This window comes from Macaca nemestrina, chromosome 13 (assembly GCF_043159975.1).
Source record: "Macaca nemestrina isolate mMacNem1 chromosome 13, mMacNem.hap1, whole genome shotgun sequence".
Taxonomy (NCBI): domain Eukaryota; kingdom Metazoa; phylum Chordata; class Mammalia; order Primates; family Cercopithecidae; genus Macaca; species Macaca nemestrina.
Window position 1 is genome coordinate 44,448,934 of NC_092137.1, and position 19,012 is coordinate 44,467,945.

General features: G+C 38.3%; 2 protein-coding genes across 14 annotated transcripts in view; one reads left to right on the forward strand and one right to left on the reverse strand.

Annotated features, from left to right (window-relative positions):
• The window catches only part of LOC105464944 (solute carrier family 3 member 1), a 47,492-nt gene extending 37,940 nt beyond the window's left edge, over positions 1–9,552 (forward strand). Inside the window, exons 9-10 of the mRNA XM_011713116.2 lie at positions 901–1,017; positions 7,306–9,552. Of these exons, the coding sequence (XP_011711418.2) occupies positions 901–1,017; positions 7,306–7,746 (558 nt within the window). The 3' untranslated portion in view covers positions 7,747–9,552. The remainder of the gene's footprint in view (positions 1–900; positions 1,018–7,305) is intronic.
• Positions 5,881–19,012, reverse strand: part of LOC105464943 (prolyl endopeptidase like) — a 51,882-nt gene continuing 38,750 nt past the window's right edge. For 7 of the 13 annotated variants that reach the window (XM_011713115.2, XM_011713104.2, XM_011713100.3 and 4 more), the window contains 6 exons: positions 16,052–16,227; positions 13,815–14,031; positions 10,353–10,502; positions 9,818–9,941; positions 8,920–8,993; positions 5,881–8,535 (listed from right to left, as the gene is read on the reverse strand). In XM_011713115.2, coding sequence (XP_011711417.2) covers positions 8,446–8,535; positions 8,920–8,993; positions 9,818–9,941; positions 10,353–10,502; positions 13,815–14,031; positions 16,052–16,227 — 831 coding nt within the window. In that variant the 3' untranslated portion in view covers positions 5,881–8,445. Of the gene's footprint in view, positions 8,536–8,715; positions 8,994–9,817; positions 9,942–10,352; positions 10,503–13,814; positions 14,032–16,051; positions 16,228–19,012 lie in introns of those variants that run through there. The other 6 variants (XM_011713110.3, XM_011713109.3, XM_011713106.3 and 3 more) reach the window with 2 other exon arrangements.

A 19,012-nucleotide genomic window follows, 5' to 3' on the forward strand; every position in this document is an offset into this window, starting at 1 on the left:
AATGCTTTTGGAGCCACACAACTAAATTTCTTGGGTAGGGCATTTTAAAGATGTTTTCTACCTGACAGGCACATTAAAATTAATTAATTAGTTAATTAATTAATTTGCCGGGAATACTGTGTTGAGAGGCACACTAAAATTGGAGAACCAGTGGTTTAGTTTAGAATATTATTCATTTCCCTCTACTTGAAATGTGGAGTTAGGAACACTTATTTCTTTAGTTCTCATTTGTCCTGTTTGGTCTTGGGTGACCATAGCACAAAGACCCTTTCTTTTCTGTTATCATGTGCAGTGCACAGCCTCAAAGTCAAGCATTTTTTATTTTGTAGCTATAGATTTCAGAATTGTGTTGCTGTGTAGATGACTGTCTTGCAACTTTAATTTGCCTGGTTAGCCTTCAATTGTATGAGATCCAATTTCCCTAATATTTGATTAAGGTGAAGCTTTTTTTTTCTATTAGCTCCTACATTTGTGTGTGTGCACTCATGAGCAGTAACCAGGCTGAATAAATGAGCAGAATAGAATTCACACTCACTTGTACATGGCAGTGTTCTTAAATTCACCATCACTGTACCATAGAAGTCATGTATATTGGTAATAGCACACTTTGAAATCCTATATTACTGATTTTTAGGAAAAAGCAGCAAAGATTTCAAGCATGTATTAAAGTTCAATTTGTATTGTCTATTCAAACTCAAAATGTTATTAGGTACTTTCCAGTTAAAAGTGTGAAACTGGTTTATGTACCTATTGTTAAGGCCTTTTCATCACAAATGCTAATGAGTACAGACACTAGCTAAGAACTATAGGGAATTAAATAATTATGAAGTAAATCAGGACCAAAGTACATTTCTTTTAATAACCAAACCACTGTTTTCCCTTTCTGGTCTTTTGATATAGAATACCCTCCGCTCAAAGTCACCAATGCAGTGGGACAACAGTTCAAATGCTGGTTTTTCTGAAGCTAGTTACACCTGGTTACCCACCAATTCAGATTACCACACTGTGAATGTTGATGTAAGTATGAGTGAAAATTTTATGTTGATTTTAGAAACAAGAAGTGGGTTTCTACTGAAAGTACACACTCACCCTGAATGTGTCTAAACCTTCACAGATACTCTTTACATCAATCAAAGACTTCCCTTGTAGTTTTCAATTTGTAAGGAGTTTGTAAATCATGCCTTTGTGAAAATACAAACTGGTAGAAATCTACCAAGTGAAGTGAAGTATCATACAGAATATACAAGTCTTCATTAGAATGACCTTTACTAAGGCCTTTGAGCTATGAAGGAAATTTTAGTTTTTTAGTTAGCCCAGCTACCCTTCCTCTTCTCTTCCCCTCAAAAGGTGGTGAGAGAGGCGTGTGGGTGGATAGGCAGCCACACAGGCAGGAAGGAGATCATCAACCCAGAGCAAGGCTCAAATCCACACTACTACTGTTCTGAAGAAACAGAAGCCATACATGATCCTTGAAGTGGTTGCTCTGGCATACTAATACCACTTTGGCTTTTGCCCTTTTTTCTGTTCCCACAATGATCAAGCACTAATATCATTCAGTAGCCAAAACTTCACTGGAAAACAAACTAAATCAATTTAGGGGAAATGAAATTATAGATGCCACATGGAGATGCTTAAGAAATGCTAAGAAATGCATAGCACAACCCCCACCCCCCTGCTGCACGCACACACACACACCATGCCCCATCCCAGTCTACTGAGTAATCTGAGGAAACTCCCCAGGATATTCAGATATAGAAAGCCACACAAACCCTCCTGCTCCCACAGCTCCCTGCTACAAACACCACTGAGAATTCCTGGACAGTATAAGCTTTGTTTTATATAGCTGTAGGTCTTGAAGACACAAAAAATATATTTAACATTTGTGTTTTGGGTTGAATGCCTCTTGATTTTCATTATGTCTAAAATATTCCCATAGCCAATCTGAATACAGTATGTAGGAAATCCTACATATAAAAATCCATACCAGCAAAGTTGGAGAAAATGTAAATTAAAACTGAAATTTTTTCTTTTTATTTCTTTGAGATGGAGTTTCACTCTTGTTGCCCAGGCTACAGTGCAATGGCGTGGTCTTGGCTCACTGCAACCTCCACCTCCTGGGTTCAAGTGATTCTCCGACCTTGGCCTCCCAAGTAGCTGGGATTACAGGCGTCCACCACCATGTATGGCTAATTTTTGTATTTTTAGTAGAGACAGTGTTTCACCATGTTGGGCAGGCTGGTTTCAAACTCCTGACCTCAGGTGATCCACCTACCTCGGCCTCCCAAAGTGTTGGGATTACAGGCATGAGCCACCGCGCCCAGCCAACAATGGCACTTTTTTCTATCAGATTAACAAAGTCTTTAAAAATGATCATGAGTGATGAGAGATACTAAGTCATAAATCCCAGACAATGCCATTTTAATAAAAATACATCCAAATGACCCTGGAAAGGAACAGAAAATTTACGTAATTTCTAAAATATATAAAATAAAATTAGGGCTGGGCACCATGGCTGACACCTGTAATCCCAGCATTTTGGGAGGCCAAGGCCAGAGGAATGCCTGAGCACAGGAGTTTGAGACCAGCTTAGGCAATATAGTCAGACCTTGTTTCTACCTTCCCCCACCCCTGCCAAAAAAAAAAAAAAAAAAGGGGAAATTAGCTGGGCCTGGTGACATGTGCCTGTCATCCCAGATAGGAGGCTGAGCCCAAGAGGTCAAGGTTGCGGTGAGCTGTGATTACCCCACTGTACTCCAGCCTGGGTGACAGAGTAAGACTGTCTCAAAACAAAACAAAAAAAGAATAGAAGGGGGAGTCTAAAACACACAGGAGAAAAACAGTTCTAATGGAGAGCACTGTAGGAATTTCCTGAACTCCTGCAATTGGCCGTGGCATAATTTCCCTAAGGAAAAAAAAATCTCGAACTGTTTGGTGATCACATGCATGGGAGAATGAGTAGAACAAAGCCTGAAACTTCTACAAGTGCATCAAGAAAGAAAAGAAGGAAAATAAGACCTAACTCTAGCGCTGTCCCCTGGCGAGAATTCACTGTGGAATGCTCTCAGAAAGGAGAGCTTTTACTACTCAGCTCAGAGTCAGAGGCCAGGAGAAAAAAGGTGGGAATCTAGCAAGCTTATCACCTTCAAGTAGGAAAAGAACCCAATGTCCCAAAGACAAGTCAGACCCACATCCAATGTGGCTTCTCATTATGAGAGGCAGGAAACCAAAGACAGGCAAACAAGGAAAGTCAAAACACAAAAGCAAACAGATCAAGAATCACACAGTATCTGAGAAAAACCAAGACCATGAAAGGGAGACACCATTCCTGACAGAACACTGTAGAAAGCAGAGAAAATATCGCAAACATAAGACTTAAATATAAGTATAAATACCCCCAGTAGATTGTTATTTAATGGAGCTCCTTGACATTCTTTAAAGAAGTGATTAGGTATCTCAGAAGTGTAGAAGACTGTCAATGAAATTAAAAAGAACATAAGGGCTAATTAGTGTGCTGAAAAATTGATCCAGAGGCTTGTCCAGAATGCACTGAAAAAGGCAAAGAAATAAGAGCATAAGAAAAAACTGGGATACATGGAAGATAGATACAGAATTCCAACATGCAGCAACAATTGCACAGGAGAACAGACTGGAGGAAACGTACAAAGAAATAAAACACATAACCCAGAGATAAAGGAAGACTTTATCTTTCACAACAGCTAGGATAGAGAAAACTCCAAAACTACTCAGAAAGAAACCAAACCTGAAACTAGATTGCCTGAGAAAAGGGTTGAGAATTGGACTAGCATCAGACTTCTCAATTGGATACTACAGCACATTAGAACTCTATCTTCAAAGTTGTAATGGAAACTGAATTCTAAACCTAGATACTCGATATCCATTCAAACTAGCATGTAAGAGAGCAAAACAGAGATTGAAAAGCAAGGACCCATATTTTACCATGCATGGCCACTTTCTGAAAGAACAGTCAAGGGACTATCCAACAAAACATAACAAATCCAAAACAGAGATACAATGTATTAAAGGAAAAGGAAATAATATAACTTGATTTAAATAATTTTTGATACATAATATACAACAAGGTATTCTGGAACAAAAATCTTAGTGATCTGATTCTATATGGGAAATATTAGCAGGGAGGGTATATGGGTGGGAGAAGGCACACAGGAGCAAGCAAGTAAGACAGCAGTGTTTGCTTTGCACAGGCAAAAGTAACTAGATTTGAGCTGTTCAGAAGCCATTAACCACTGTGACTATTACATTAAATAAAATTAAACATTTAGTTCCTGCTGAGTATAGTGGCTCACACCTATAATCCCAGCACTTTGGGAGGCCAAGGTGGGAGGATCACTTGATCCTAGGAGTTTGAGACCAGCCTGGGCAACATAGTAAGAACCCATCTCTTAAAAAAAAAATTACCTGGGCATCATGACACACACCTGTAGTCCCAACTACTCAGGAGGCTGAGGTGGGAGGATCACTTGAGGCCAGGATGTTGAGGCTACAGTGAGCCATGATCATGCCACTGCACTCCAGCCTGGGCAACAGAGGGAGATTTTGTAAAAAAAAAAAAAAAAAAAAAAAAAAAAAAAAAAAAAAAAAATTCCGTTCCATGTCATACTAACACTTCAAGTGCTCAGTAGCTGCCATAGCTACTGATATAGAACATTTCCAGCCTTACAGAAAGTTCTATTGGCCAGCATTGTTCTAGATGTTGAGAAAAATTATTTTAAAGTGGTCATAATTTTAATGGTAAAATTAGGACACAAAAATAATTTTCGAAGAATTATTTTCAAGGAACACTACACATAAAATATAAAAATTTTCAAATTTTCAAAACACTAGAAGAAAATTATAGTCAATCCAGTAAAAAGCTTAATAGAAAAAAACCCAAACAATATAAATAAAATAGGGCTTCAGAATTATGTCTAATTATACAATAATTACAAATATGAATGGGTTAAATTAGCCTATTAAAAGATAAAACCACTCATAACACAGACACAAGAGACACTGCTAACACAAAACACAAAGAATTGAAATGAAGATATAGCAAGCAAATAGAAAGCTTGCAACCCAGCTAGTTATGAACACAAAAAATGGTTATCTTTTGACCTAATAATTCCATTCCTACATACTTGTATTTAGAAATATGTGAACATGTGCACAATAAATATTCAAAGGATCTCAACTATAACACTTTTTTTTTTGAGACAGAGTCTTGCTCTGTCACCCATGCTTGAATGCAGTGGCGTGATCTTGGCTCACTGCAGCCTCCACCTCCCAGGTTCAAGCGATTCTCCTGCCACAGCCTCCCGAGTAGCTGGGATTACAGGTGTACATCATTATGCCTAGCTAATTTTTGTATTTTTTAGTAGAGATGGTGTTTCACCATGTTGGCCAGGCTGGTCTTGAACTCCTGACCTCAGGTGATCTGCCTGCCTTGGCCTCCCAAAGCGCTAGGATTATGGCCTGAGCTACCTCACCCAGCCTGCAACACTTGTTTTGAATAGAAGACGTGAGAAATGATTTAAATATTTTATCAACAGAAAACCAGTTCCATCAACTATGGGCCCAGTATGCAGCTTTTAAAAATGAGAGCTGTATATACATTGATATGAGACCATTTCTAACATGTATTCAATAAAGTATAGAATGGCAACATGTCACCAATTGTGTAAAGAAAAATATGTAAACATATTTGCATAGACACAATGTATCATTTCATATGATACATAAAAACAAAAGAACATATAGTGCCTGTCTCCAAGGGGAACTGTGAAGCTATGGAAAGGTGTTGAAGAAAACCTTTTTATAGTATGTATTTTTCTTGTAATTGAATAAAATATAAAATTACAAAAGTCAGGCTTGGAAATATTTAATAGCAGACAAAATATAGTTCAATATGAAAAGCATTATATGAGACAAAGGCAATTTTCAAAAATTGATAAAACATTCCACTAAAAATGAATACGCATCTAACAGCTTCAAAATATAGAAAATACTCAAATGCAAAATAGACAAATCCACAATTACAGAAAAAGACTTCAACATACTTCTAGAAAGTAATAACTCAAGTAGACAACAATAGCTAACACTTACTGGGCACTTCTTATGTGAGTGGCACTGAAACATGTGCTTTCATGCATTACCTAAGGCTAGAGAAAATGTTAACTTTGACAAGTCATATACATGTATCATAAATATCTTTGTACCTGACAAACAGAACATTTTTTTCAAACACCCATTATTAGATAATTATTTAAAGACCACATATTGGGAACCCACCCCTAAAGAACAATAACAACCACAATAACAACTACCACCCCAGTAAACATGGTGGCAAGAATACAATTAAATGAACATTATCACTGATTTGGCAACAGCTCTTATGAAGAATAATTTGGCATTGTGTATCAAGTGCCCGTACTCCTTGAGAAACTGTCTTTCTGATAATCTTAATACAAAAATGGGGGTAGGGGAATAAAAATAGAAAATATTAGAAACACAAATGTCAAATTGAAAGGGTGTGGTTAAGTATGGTGCAACCATTCAACAGAATATTGTCATTTGTCAATGTTTATGGAGGCTATATTATGTAGGCAATAAAATAAATGCATGAAATGTTAGAAGTACATCATCAAATTAGGTATGTTTTATATAGCTGTAAAATAAACCCAAATCATCTTTAATGAACACATACTATTATGGTAAAAAAAAAAAATCTACAATTTCTAACTTTCACCTAAGGCAGCTTTTTATTTTGCATCCTTTTTTCAACTTTCTCTTCTATTAGCTGTGCAAGAAATACATGCCTGTTAAAGTTACGTGATCTTCGCACAACAGCAATCTATACATTATTCTACAAAGGGGAACAAACCCCAATTCCTCAGAAGTCCACTGTTGCTTTCCTTCTGGCCATCTGGCAGTTACAATGCAGCACAGAGTGACTTTACACAAGTTAAATATTCATCATCTTAGACGTGGACATTTGTTTTGGGATTCCTAAAGTGGAGTCAAATTTGGTCTCTACAGAAACTCTACAATGTAGCAGAGCACTGTGTGTACTTATTGACTCCCAGACAAGCCGAAACTCTGAATTTGTCATTTCTATTAGTTTTTATATAAATTGTTCTTACCTACTTATTGATGCTTACAATTTGGCAATTATAAGGGGCAAAATTGAAGCAAGTGTTTTGGGTAAATAACTCCTTAAAATATATTAAAAATGCTTACAAACAATTCTTAGAATCAAACACTTATGTAAATACTTTTTTTAAAAAATAGGTCCAAAAGACTCAGTCCAGATCGGCTTTGAAGTTATATCAAGACTTAAGTCTACTTCATGCCAATGAGCTACTCCTCAACAGGGGCTGGTTTTGCCATTTGAGAAATGACAGCCACTATGTTGTGTACACAAGAGAGCTGGATGGCATAGACAGAATCTTTATCGTGGTTCTGAATTTTGGAGAATCAACACTGTTAAATCTACAGAATATGATTTCAGGCCTTCCCGCTACAGTGAGAATAAGGTTAAGTACCAATTCTGCCAACAAAGGCAGTGAAGTTGATACAAGTGGTATTTTTCTGGACAAGGGAGAGGGACTCATCCTTGAACACAACACAAAGAATCTCCTTCATCGCCAAACAGCTTTCAGAGACAGATGCTTTGTTTCCAATCGAGCATGCTATTCCAGTGTATTGAACATACTGTATACCTCGTGTTAGGCACCTTTATGAAGAGATGAAGACACTGGTGTTTCTTTGGGATTGTAAGCATTTGTAACAGCTTCATGTACAGCATGCTGCTTGGTGAACAATCATTCTTTGATATTTCTGTAGCTTGAACGTAACTGCTTTAAGAAAGGTTCTCAAATGTTTTGAAAAAAAAGTTTAAAAGTAAATTATCGCTTATAGGAGCTTATAACTTTATTGAGAGAGCATCAATCAGGGATGACCAGAACACATTAGGACCCCAGATTATTCAAAAACTTTAACGAATTTTAAGCGGAAGAATTTTATCTTTTCCCTTAAAATGCAATCATAGAAATTAGAGGATGACTCACTGCCACAGTGTCTAAAAGCATTTGCTAGCAAAGAGGCAGGACACTGATGTGTAAACTGCTCAACTGTTCTGACTGGAAGGGAGGCCTAGAGTTCTGCTATCACCAATCCTTCCCTTCCCTCTACTCCACGTCCTTCTAAGGAGCATGATTTAAAAACTACTTTCCTAGGTTAATGGGCATGTGCATCAGTGGAGAGAACAGTGTAAGCAAGTAAGATGTAGACTAAGCAAAATTTAGATGGAGAAGCACATTTTAAAAAATTAATAACTTAAAAATCTCAAGTTATTAATTTTTTTTTTTTTTTGCTACCTCCAAGACTATGAAATACTTCAATATCCAATTCCCAGTTGAATGTAGTGTTTCAGAATTTCAGGTATTTCTTAAGATCCTCGAAAACACTGGTGCTGTCAAGTCCAAGTTCCTCGTACAGGAATTTAATTTGGGCTGTAATCTAAAAGAAACACATTAAAAAAAATAAAATAGAAGGCCTTTGTAGTAAAATGCCACTGTTTAAGCTTCTCTTTATCCATCTTTACCTAACCCCGAAGTCAGCAATTTATGGCAAGAATACTTTCATTTGGGGCAGAGGCAGAAGGCATCCAACAATTAAGATTATTTTCTTTAACAGAGCTCACTTATCAAGTACAGGAGAGAGACATTTCTCTTGAATGACATTGATTGACACAGTGTCCCTCCCTCCCCTCCTGGGTCTCACCCAGAGATAGGACATTTGTGAAGTAGCTTTGTCATAAACCCTGCTGCAACCACTGAAAACTTGAAAACAACATATATCTAGTTCAGGAATCTGTCCACTAAGAGGGCCTTGATAACATACCTTTTTGTGAGAATCCTCAATTACATGATTGCCTCCAGGCTGAATATCTAGAATAATATTAGGGGCCTGATAGCCTGAAAGAGTTAACATGTAGAACAATTAGAAGACTGTACAGGATCTTCTTTGGCATCTTAGACTGAGACCCATTTCTCCCCATTTCTTTGAGTACTCAGTTCAAATAATAGTAAAGGAATAAAAAGCAAAAACCATCATCATCAACAAAAAGATGGGAGGGGACAAGCAGCAGAAGACAAACTTCTGACACAGGGAAAGCAGGAAGAGGCCATATGGAACAGACTATATGGTGCCACATGGAGAAGGTTGAAACCCAGGAGATCAACCCGCCCTGTGGAATCTGAGAGTCTTATGCCCTGAAAACACCAACTACAGCAATGCATGGGAGGGACAAATGGAGATGAATACAGGGAGACTGACTTGGCATGTAGTTTCAAGGCAAAAAAGAGAGAGTCTTATCTCATAAAGCTGAAACAGCTATCTAGAGGAAATTCAAGCAGCTAAACAGTTCGGGCACTGATGGCCCAAAACAAAAATCTCAGAATCTGTCTTTTAGAGATTCCCAAGAATAATGGCTCAATAAATATTGTTAAATAAATTAATAATTGTATGGCAGTACATCTCCAAGTTATATTTGATTCTTAAATTTCCTTTTTATTTGTGTCCTGCCTATTTTAATACTGTCCTTTGAAAAAGAGGGGAGGCAGTGTACGTATAGTTATGTAGTTACATACACTTTAAGCTGGGAGTCAACATAGGAAAATAATTGTTTGCCCTAAATCCTGGGCAGATGATTTGGCTGCAGCCTGAATTATATTCCTCTGAGCCAGTGTGCTGTGGGTAGTAGTCTGACCATGATCCCTGCTTCTAGGGGGTCTCCTACCTTCACCTGTGTCCTTAGCATGCTCCGAGATGGCTTCCTTGAGTTTCTCAGTATAGCTTACAATTCCTTTCAGAGGTACACGTTCATCATTTTCATATGCCGTTATGTGAACTGAAGGATAATGCTGAAAGAAAATACACGCACAAAGAGTTTACATTATTTCTTATGGTCCCTTTCCACTATAGAGACCATGAAAAATAATTACCTCCAATTTTTCCCTCTAAGTGCTCTATGCTTTTTCTCACTTGCTATCTTGAGAGCGCCTCAGTATTACAGTAGTAGACTACTTGTTATCTGGAATAGCCTTTTCTTGACTAAAGGACCTTAGCTAATTTAGTAATTAAGGCATGATGATAAGTCTATTCCCCTGAGGTATTAAACATGGAGCATGAGCAGAGATGGTGCTGAAGATATCTGGGCATCAAAAGTAGAAACATCTCTAAAGCTCCTACTATTTTTGCTTCAGCTGGGATGTTATTTTTTTATTATCTTCTATGTAAATTCAGGATAGTCTAACACAATTGTCTTTCACTACCTGAGGTTTAATATTTTGATAGGGACAGTAACGTTTTATGTAGTTCTTGTGTTTTTCATCAGATGAAGGATTCCCCCATTCTTCTAATTCTTCTAATGTCAGAGGAAGTGTAGTGTCCATCATGGTGTTGAGAACATCCAAGAAAGGTGCCTAAAAAAAAGGCAAAGAAACTTACACTTCAAGTAAGAGGTTGGTAAGTGAGTTTCAGAAAAACATTATATTTTATGAATATACACACTGATATGAGAGAAAATAAGAAGCCATGTAGATTCCCAGGAGCTAGAATACTCAGTCCTTAACCAGGGCCTGTAATTTATAACCTACTTTTAAAGTCTTCAGACTCCTTAAATGATACTTATATAACAAGAAATGGTTTATCTTCTAATTTCACAATATTTATTTTTAGCTTAGTACCTTTTATTCACTTATATAAAACCAATACATGCTACTGTCTCATACCAATTAGGATGGTTAGTCATTAAAAAAAAAAGTACTGGCAATAATGTGGAGAAACCTGATACACTGGTGGTTGGAATGTAAAATGGGGCAGCTGCTACGGAAAACAGTATGGTGGTTCATCAAAAAGTTAAGCTTAAGATTACCATATGATCCAGCAATTCCACTCCTGGCATAGAATCCCCAAAACGGAAAGCAGGGTCTTGAAGAGATCTCTATACCTATGTTCACAGCAGCATATTCACAACAGCCAAAAGGTGGAGGCAACTCAAGTGTCCATTAACCGAAGAATGAATAAGCAAAATGTGGTATACACACACAATATTACATGGAATATTATTCAGCCTTAAAAAGGAATAAAATTCTGATACATGCTACAATATGGATGAACCTCAAGGATATAATCTAAGTGAAATAAACCAGTCACAAAAAGGTATATTTTGTATGATTCCACCTATGTGAGGTGTTGAATAGTCAAATTCACAGAGACAAGAGGTTGTGGGAAGAAGCAAATGGAGAGCTGTTTAATCGGTACAGGGTTTCAGTTTTGTAAGATGAAAAACGAGTTCTGGAGATTGATTGCATAAGCATATGAATGCACTTACCACTACTGAACTATTCACTTAAAAATGGTCAAGATGGTAAATTTTATGTTATTTTACCATAATTAAAAACTTTTAAATGAAAAAAAACACACAACAAGGAATAAAGTCTTTTTCACCAGTTGGACATTTTATATTAAAAGTAAAAAACGCTAAGTAAAAAACTCTGGAAAATATCCAGGTGAAAGAAAAACAACCCATTGGCTTATAATTAGTGTTACAACATTTAATAAAACGAAGGCTGGGTCGCACATGGTGGCTCATGCCTGTAATCCCAGCACGTTGGGAGGCTGAGATGAGCAAATCACTTGAGCCCAGGAGTTTGAAACTAGCCTGGCAACATGGTAAAACCCCATCTCTACAACAACAAACCACAAAAATTAGCAGGGCATGGTGGTACATGCCTGTAGTCCCAGACACTCAGGAGGCTGAGGTGGGAGGATATGTGAGCTGTGTGAGCTGTGTTCATGCGCCACTGCATTCCAGCCTGGGTGAAAGAGTAAAACTCTGCCTCAAAAAAAAAAAAAAAAAAAAAACCCCACAAAAACAACAAAAATGAAGGCTTTATTTTTCACTTAGCTTTGTTTTCTTCTGTTAACATGCTTTTAGCTTTCCCTCGTATTAACATTAACCAAGTATAGTGAGTCATCTGTAATTCTTTTTGGCTGCCTACCACCTGAATTTTGCATTTGAAAAACCTCCGACCTTGTCAGCTACAGCCTACCTCTCACTGTAGAGATATTAAGTGCTAGACATTCTCTTTCCCATTTTTCCCTGCAGCTTGGGAGTAGCTGTGTGACCCATGTGTGACTCTGGTTGGGTCTACCAACCAGACACATGTGCTCTACACTCTGCATGGGAAGTCAGTGATTCAAAGAAGCAGTGATCACAGATAATTTATTCTGGCAAAAGTGCCACAGCTATATCCAGCTCTAGAAGTTGCACTGGTAGTGTGAGGTGATTTGTGCTTGGCAGAGGTGGCAGTGATAGTTTCATTGGGCCAATTCTATGCCTCTGGCTGTGTAGCCTCTAATACTGGTCTGAACATACCTACATTTCCCTAATGCCCTTTAATCCCTTTTCTGCTTAAAGTAGTCAGGGTTGATTTTTGGTGCTTATAATTAAGAATTTTGACTTATACATGTATAAAAGGTTGTCTCCTATTCTTTACTATAATAAGCAACCTAGGATAAATATCCTTCTCATTATTTCCCTTTAAATTTCTAAAAGTCAAAAGCTAGTTGCTTAAACTATAAATAATTGTCATTATTATATTTGTGCACAGGTTTTTTTCTCCACATTTTTCTGTTTTTAAAAAATAGACTTACAGATGACTACTACTATTTAACACTTATTTACAAGCCCACAGTATAAACTCCCCAAACTCAAAATAAAAAATCTTGAAAATAATTTACTCTCTCCCATCTCAGTCACGGGAGTATCTAACCAGGAAGTAGGAGATATTTTTCAGAGCATCTAACCAGGAAGTAGGAGAATGATAGCAGTGAAACCAACTGCTCTAATGTTACTTCATAATATTTGACACTGGGAAAAGATAATCATTTTCAGAACAGGGTAAGATATTTCAATTAAAATACAGAAAAACTATGCCCAAACGACCATTAAGAATGGACTATCTAAAAATAAAGAGCCTATAAATCTAGGACTGAAATGTTGATAGGCAGTAGCCTGTCAAGGTGACCAGGAGCCAAAGGACTCAGTGCCTTCCAGAGTCACAGCATGCTCTGCCTGGCTTTCTCAACTGGGACTCATATGCTTCAGTGCTTTTTCACCAATTCTAAAGGTGCTTACAAATACAAATGAGCAATGGAAATAGTCATTAATTATCTTTCAGTGGAAATCCTTAAAAATAATAAAGAACACTGTCAGAGAAGAATAAGGGTTAATAGTTGGATTAAAATAACTTCAGAAGTTCTCCTCAAGCTATAATTCTGAGTTTAAAACTTAAAAGCTTTATTATACTCCTATGCTATGGTAAAACTGTAACAGAAATGTTTTTCTTTCCTTTTTTTGACACAGAGTCTTATTCTGTTGCCCAGGCTTGAGTACAGTGGTTCACTGCAGCCTCAGCCTCTCAAGCCATCCTCTTACCTCAGCCTCCTAAGTAGCCTCCCACATACTACACGTATGCGCCGCCACCAAGCCTGGGTAGTGGTGTTTTTTTTTTTTTTTTAATTTATTTTATTTCTTGCAGAGACTGGGTCTCACCATGTTGCCTAGGCTGGTCTTGAACTCCTGGAAAGCAATCTGCCTACCTCAGCTTCCCAAAGTGCTGGAATTACAGGCATGAACCACTGCGCCAGGACAAAAATTTTTTTCTTAGAGTAGCCTATGGCTTCACACCTCCCCCATTCCATAAACAGTAGAGACAGAGCGTACTCACCTCCAAAGTCACTGCTCTCAGCAGCTCTGGATTACAATTACACAATGCTCCCGCAAGCACCCCTCCAGCACTGAAAGCAGTCAGGGTTGTTAGACTTGGCTGAGAAAAGCCTTGGCCATGAAGCGTCTTAATGCAAGCCTCTAAGTCAGCAAGGCCATTGAGTTTTTTAGTTAGGCGGCCATCAGCGTGCCACTGGAGGCCTAACTCACCACCACCCCTGAAATTGAAGGGCAAAAAAGTTTTAGAGGAAAAAAAACGTTAATGATGTAGGCTGGGGTCAGTAAACTATACCCGGAGGCCTGTTTTTGTGTGGCCCTGGAGCTAAGACTGGTTTTTGCTTTTTAAAGGTTGGGTGAAAACAAGGAATGTGCAACAGAAACTGTATGTGGCCTACAATGCCTAAAATGTGACTATGTAGCTCTTTAGAGAAAAAGGTTTGCCAACTCCTGATATAGGCAATCCAGAATTGATTCAACAAATAGGTTTTGAGTGCCTGCCCGTTTATTAGGGATTAAGTACAGACCATAAAAGTAGAAACAAACGAAAATCCCCTACCCTGGAGAAGATAGTAATTTTGTGGGGTAAGAAAACAATGACTTCCCCAGCAATGTGGTCACTGCTGTAACACAAATGTATTTAAGGTATTATAGGAGCAGAGGAAAGAATATCCATCTACCAGGTGAGGGGTACATATACGAGTCAGGAACACAAATGCTTTTATGGAGATGATACCTAAACTGAGTTGTGAAGGAAAAATTTGAGTTTCCAGAGGGCAAAGAAAAGGCATTAAGACACAGATACGACACAGCGTGTGTAAGGGCAAGGAGGTGACAGAGCATGTCATTTAAAAGACATGACTTCGGGGGCCAGGCACAGTGCCTCATGCCTGTAATCCCAGCACACTGCGAGGCTGAGGTGGGCAGATCACTTGAGGTCAGGAGTTTAAGACCAGACCGACCAACATGGTGAAACCCCTGTCTCTCCTAAAAATACAAAAAATTAGCTGGGTGTGATGGTGTGTGCCTATAATCCCAACTACTCGCGAGGCTGAGGCAGGAGAATTACTTGAACCTGGGAGGCAGAGGTTGCAGTGAGCGGAGATCGTGCCACTGCACTCCAGCTTGGGAGACAGAGTGAGACTCCGTCTCAAAAAAAAAAAAAAAAAAAAAAGACAAAATAAATAAAATGAAAGGACATGACTTTGGAAGGCCAAGGTGGGCGGACTGCCTGAGCTCAGGAGTTCGAGACCAGCCTGGGCAACATGGTAAAACCCTGTCTCTACTAAAATACAAAAAAATGAGGCTGGTGCGGTGGCTCATGACTGTAATCCCAGTACTTTGGGAGGCTGAGGCGGGTGATCACTTGAGGTCAGGAGTTCGGGACCAGTCTGGTCAACATGGTGAAACCCTGTCTCTACTAAAAATACAAAAATTAGTTGGGAGTTGTGGCAGGCACCTGTAATCCCAGCTACTCGGGAGGCTGAGGCAGGAGAATCACTTGAACGCTGGAGGCAGAGGTTGCAGTGAGCCAAGATCACGCCACTGCACTCCAGCCTGGGCGACAGAGCGAGACTCCATCTCAAAAAAAAAAAAAAAAAAAAAAAAAAAGTCAGACGGTGTGGTGGTGTGTGCCTGTAGTTCCAGCTACTCAGGAGCCTGAGGCATGAGAATCGCTTGAACGGGAGGCAGAGGTTGCAGTGAGCTGAGATTGTGCCACTGCACTCCATCCTGGGTGACAAAACAAAACTCTGTCTCAAAAAACAAAAGGATATGATGATAAATGCCAGTACAGAGATCAGTCAGACCATTAGGAGTATTATACTGGGGAATCTGGACTTTGTTCTAGAAATGGGGAGGTGGAGAATTTTAAGCAGAAATACAAAATAATATTTGTGTCTTGAAAACAGCTGAAATAAAATGGAAGTTAAATGGAAAACAGTTCAGATTTAGAGGCTACTTAAACCTAAATTCAGGAGAACTGAATGGAAATAATAATGTTACTAAGTAAGTATAGAGTCTGGTACATCTATGCAAAAATCCTAACAACCTATCCTTTTGCTTTTTGGATCAACTAATCTGTTACAGAATCAAGTTTTACCAGCACTGGTTTAGGAATACACAAATTGAGTAATAAAAATGAAAATATTAAATAAGCTTTTGTTCCCTGATACATTGCTATTCTTGACATCTGTCAAAATGGTCTAGCACTTACATGCCAGGTAAAATATACTGACTCACCGAACATGGCAGTATGCTAATATCCATCCATCATCCACCAGGACCCGCCTCTCAGGCCTGAAATTCATTTTCAAATCCATTCCATAAGCTCCATATACATGTATCAAGAGAGGTTTCTTCTGCAAGTCCTCAGAGTCAGTTTTGTGGAAAACAGTCATTGGCACTAATTTTCCATCCTAGAAATGAAGAAGTACTATGTATGTAAAGAAGAGTCTTTTATAATAACATTTTATCTCAATTTAAAATTCACTGAGGTGCAGTGTCCCCACTTATGTGCTACCTATTGATATTGAGCACAAATTTGTTTAAGAAAAAGAATGATGGTCTCTAAAAATACACCATGGCTTTTGGTTTCAGCTACCTTGCTGTCCTATAGTATTAACCAGAAAAGAGCAGCAAGATTGGCCTGAAAACATTTTATTAAATGCAGCTTTTCATGACAATAATGTAATTTTAAAGAGTTCTTCACCACCCACTATAACTCTAATTTTAAGTTTTCAGATGAAACCAAAATACTTACTAAGGTTAGAATTCCTAGTATAGCATTTTTCCTATGCCTAGAGCTAGATATTGACATTTCTCACTTTTGAGTATCTGACTTTAGTCAGCATATTTGTAGATACTCAATTTTTTATCCTCTGTAGTCAGAATTCTCAACCATTAAGACTTGAAATCTTACTGACGTTACTGATAACTACCACAATCCTCTTCAAAGGCCCATTTAACTTTATTTAAAAAAAAATTAGGCCAGGCGTGGTGGCTCACGCCTGTAAATCCCAGCACTTTGGGAGGCCGAGGCGGGCAGATCACTAGGTCAGGAGATCGAGACCATCCTGGCAAACATTGTGAAACCCCGTCTCTACGAAAAATACAAAAAAATTAACTGGGTGTGGTGGTGGGAGCCTGTAGTCCCAGCTACTCGGGAGGCTGAGGCAGGAGAATGGCATGAACCAAGGGGGGCGGAGCTTGCAGTGAGCAGACATCATGCCACTGCACTCCAGCCTGGGCGACAAAGCAAGACTCTGTCTTAAAAAAATAAATAAATAAAATAAAAATAAAAATAAAATAAATAAAAAAAATTTAAAGTGCTTTTAAAATTTTTAGGTAAAATTCTTTGTAGGGTTAAAGTAAGTTAAATTATTTGTGGAGGTACTAAGTTACTTGTAGGCTATGTAAGCATCCTCCAATTAGCTCAAACTCATCAATTCCAGTTGATTGAAACTAGGCAGTCTCTGAACAGACAAAAGATCTACCTTCCACAGAAAAAAGATAAATTGGTTTTCACTCTGCTTAAACTAATGAAATAGCACTAGTTTACATAAAGAAAATAAATAATATAACCAAGCCACTCTCCGTATTTTCATTCTCATTTTGAAAACTTCACTTTGGGGCAATAACTGGAGACATCAAAATATTATCAAATAAGGAGGAAATCCTCCTCTCATTCTTCTTTAAAATACCCACGTTGTTATGACATTGTTAACTGTCACTTTTAGTAAGATTCACTTTTATAAAACTTGATGTAGATTAATTTCTATAAAACAATATGGGTCTTTTTGCCCCTCACCTCTTTCCCAACTTCAATTATACAATCAGAAAAACTTGCTTGTTGAAAACTTTTGAAAGGAAGAGGTAAAAGAGTAGCTAGTCCTGTGATGGGCTGGATCTGGGTTTGCCAGCAGTACTAAAATGCCTGTGGAAAGGTACAGCAGCTTCCATTCAGCAGCTGCTTCTCTTCTCCCCTCTTGGCTCTCCAAGAACATGGCGCTTAACTGTTCTTTCCATTTCGGGTCCAACAGTTATAACATTTTGATAGACTAGTATAATTCCATGTTTGTAAAACCAAACAAAACCTTATGTAAAAGATAATACACTAAGTGGCTAACAATGATTATTTCTTTTTTTTTTTTTTTTTTTTGAGACAGAGTCTCGCTCTGTCACCCAGAGCTGAAGTGCCGTGGCGCGATCTCGGCTCACTGCAAGCTCCGCCTCCCGGGTTCACGCCATTCTCCTGCCTCAGCCTCCCAAGTAGCTGGGACTATAGGCGCCCGCCACCACCCGGTTAATTTTTTGTATTTTTAGTAGAGACGAGGTTTCACCGTGTTAGCCAGGATGGTCTTGATCTACCGACCTCGTGATCCACCCGCCTCAGTCTCCCAAAGTGCTGGGATTACAGGCGTGAGCCACTGTGCCCAGCCATAATGATTATTTCTAAGAGGTGCAGCAAGCAAATGGTACTGAGAAGCAGTCATTTAAGATTTATTTGTTCTGTATTTTTGCATCTGTTTCAACAAGCATGTATTGCTTTTGTAATATAAAAATATTAATATTTAAAGATTTTCAGAGAAAAACAAATGAATTAAAGAAAAAAATTCCTAAGAATAAAAGGCTTGTGTTGTAATTCATTGTGTCGGCACACGTGAAATTATCTGATATATGATATGCTAAAGTCTGATGACTCCTTAAATTCAAGGCTATAGTTTATATATTAATTTGTTCCCTACTTGCACAAATTTGTAAATTCTATATATTGAGTATACCTGGAATATGGATATTTGTTATTTCCTTTTCTATGTCTCTTCTCTCTCTACTCCTCACCCTGCCAATCTTCCCTCTTTTACTTGATTTTGACCATAATGGCCTCCTTTATATTTGATTTTTTCTGAGACAGGATCTTACTCTGTCACTTAGGCTGGAATGCAATGGCGTAATCACAGCTCACTGCAGCCTCAACCTCCTGGGCTCAAGCAATCCTCCCACATCAGCTTCCCAAGAAGCAGGGACTACAAGCATATGCCACCATGCCTGGCTAATATTTTTGGTTTTTGTAGAGATGTCTCACTATATTGCCCAGGTTGGTCTCTAACTTCTGGGCTCAAGTGATCCTCCCAGCTTGGCTCCCCAAAGTGTGGGGATTACAAGTTTGAGCCACTGTGCCTAGCCCTACACTTCTTTTTTTGT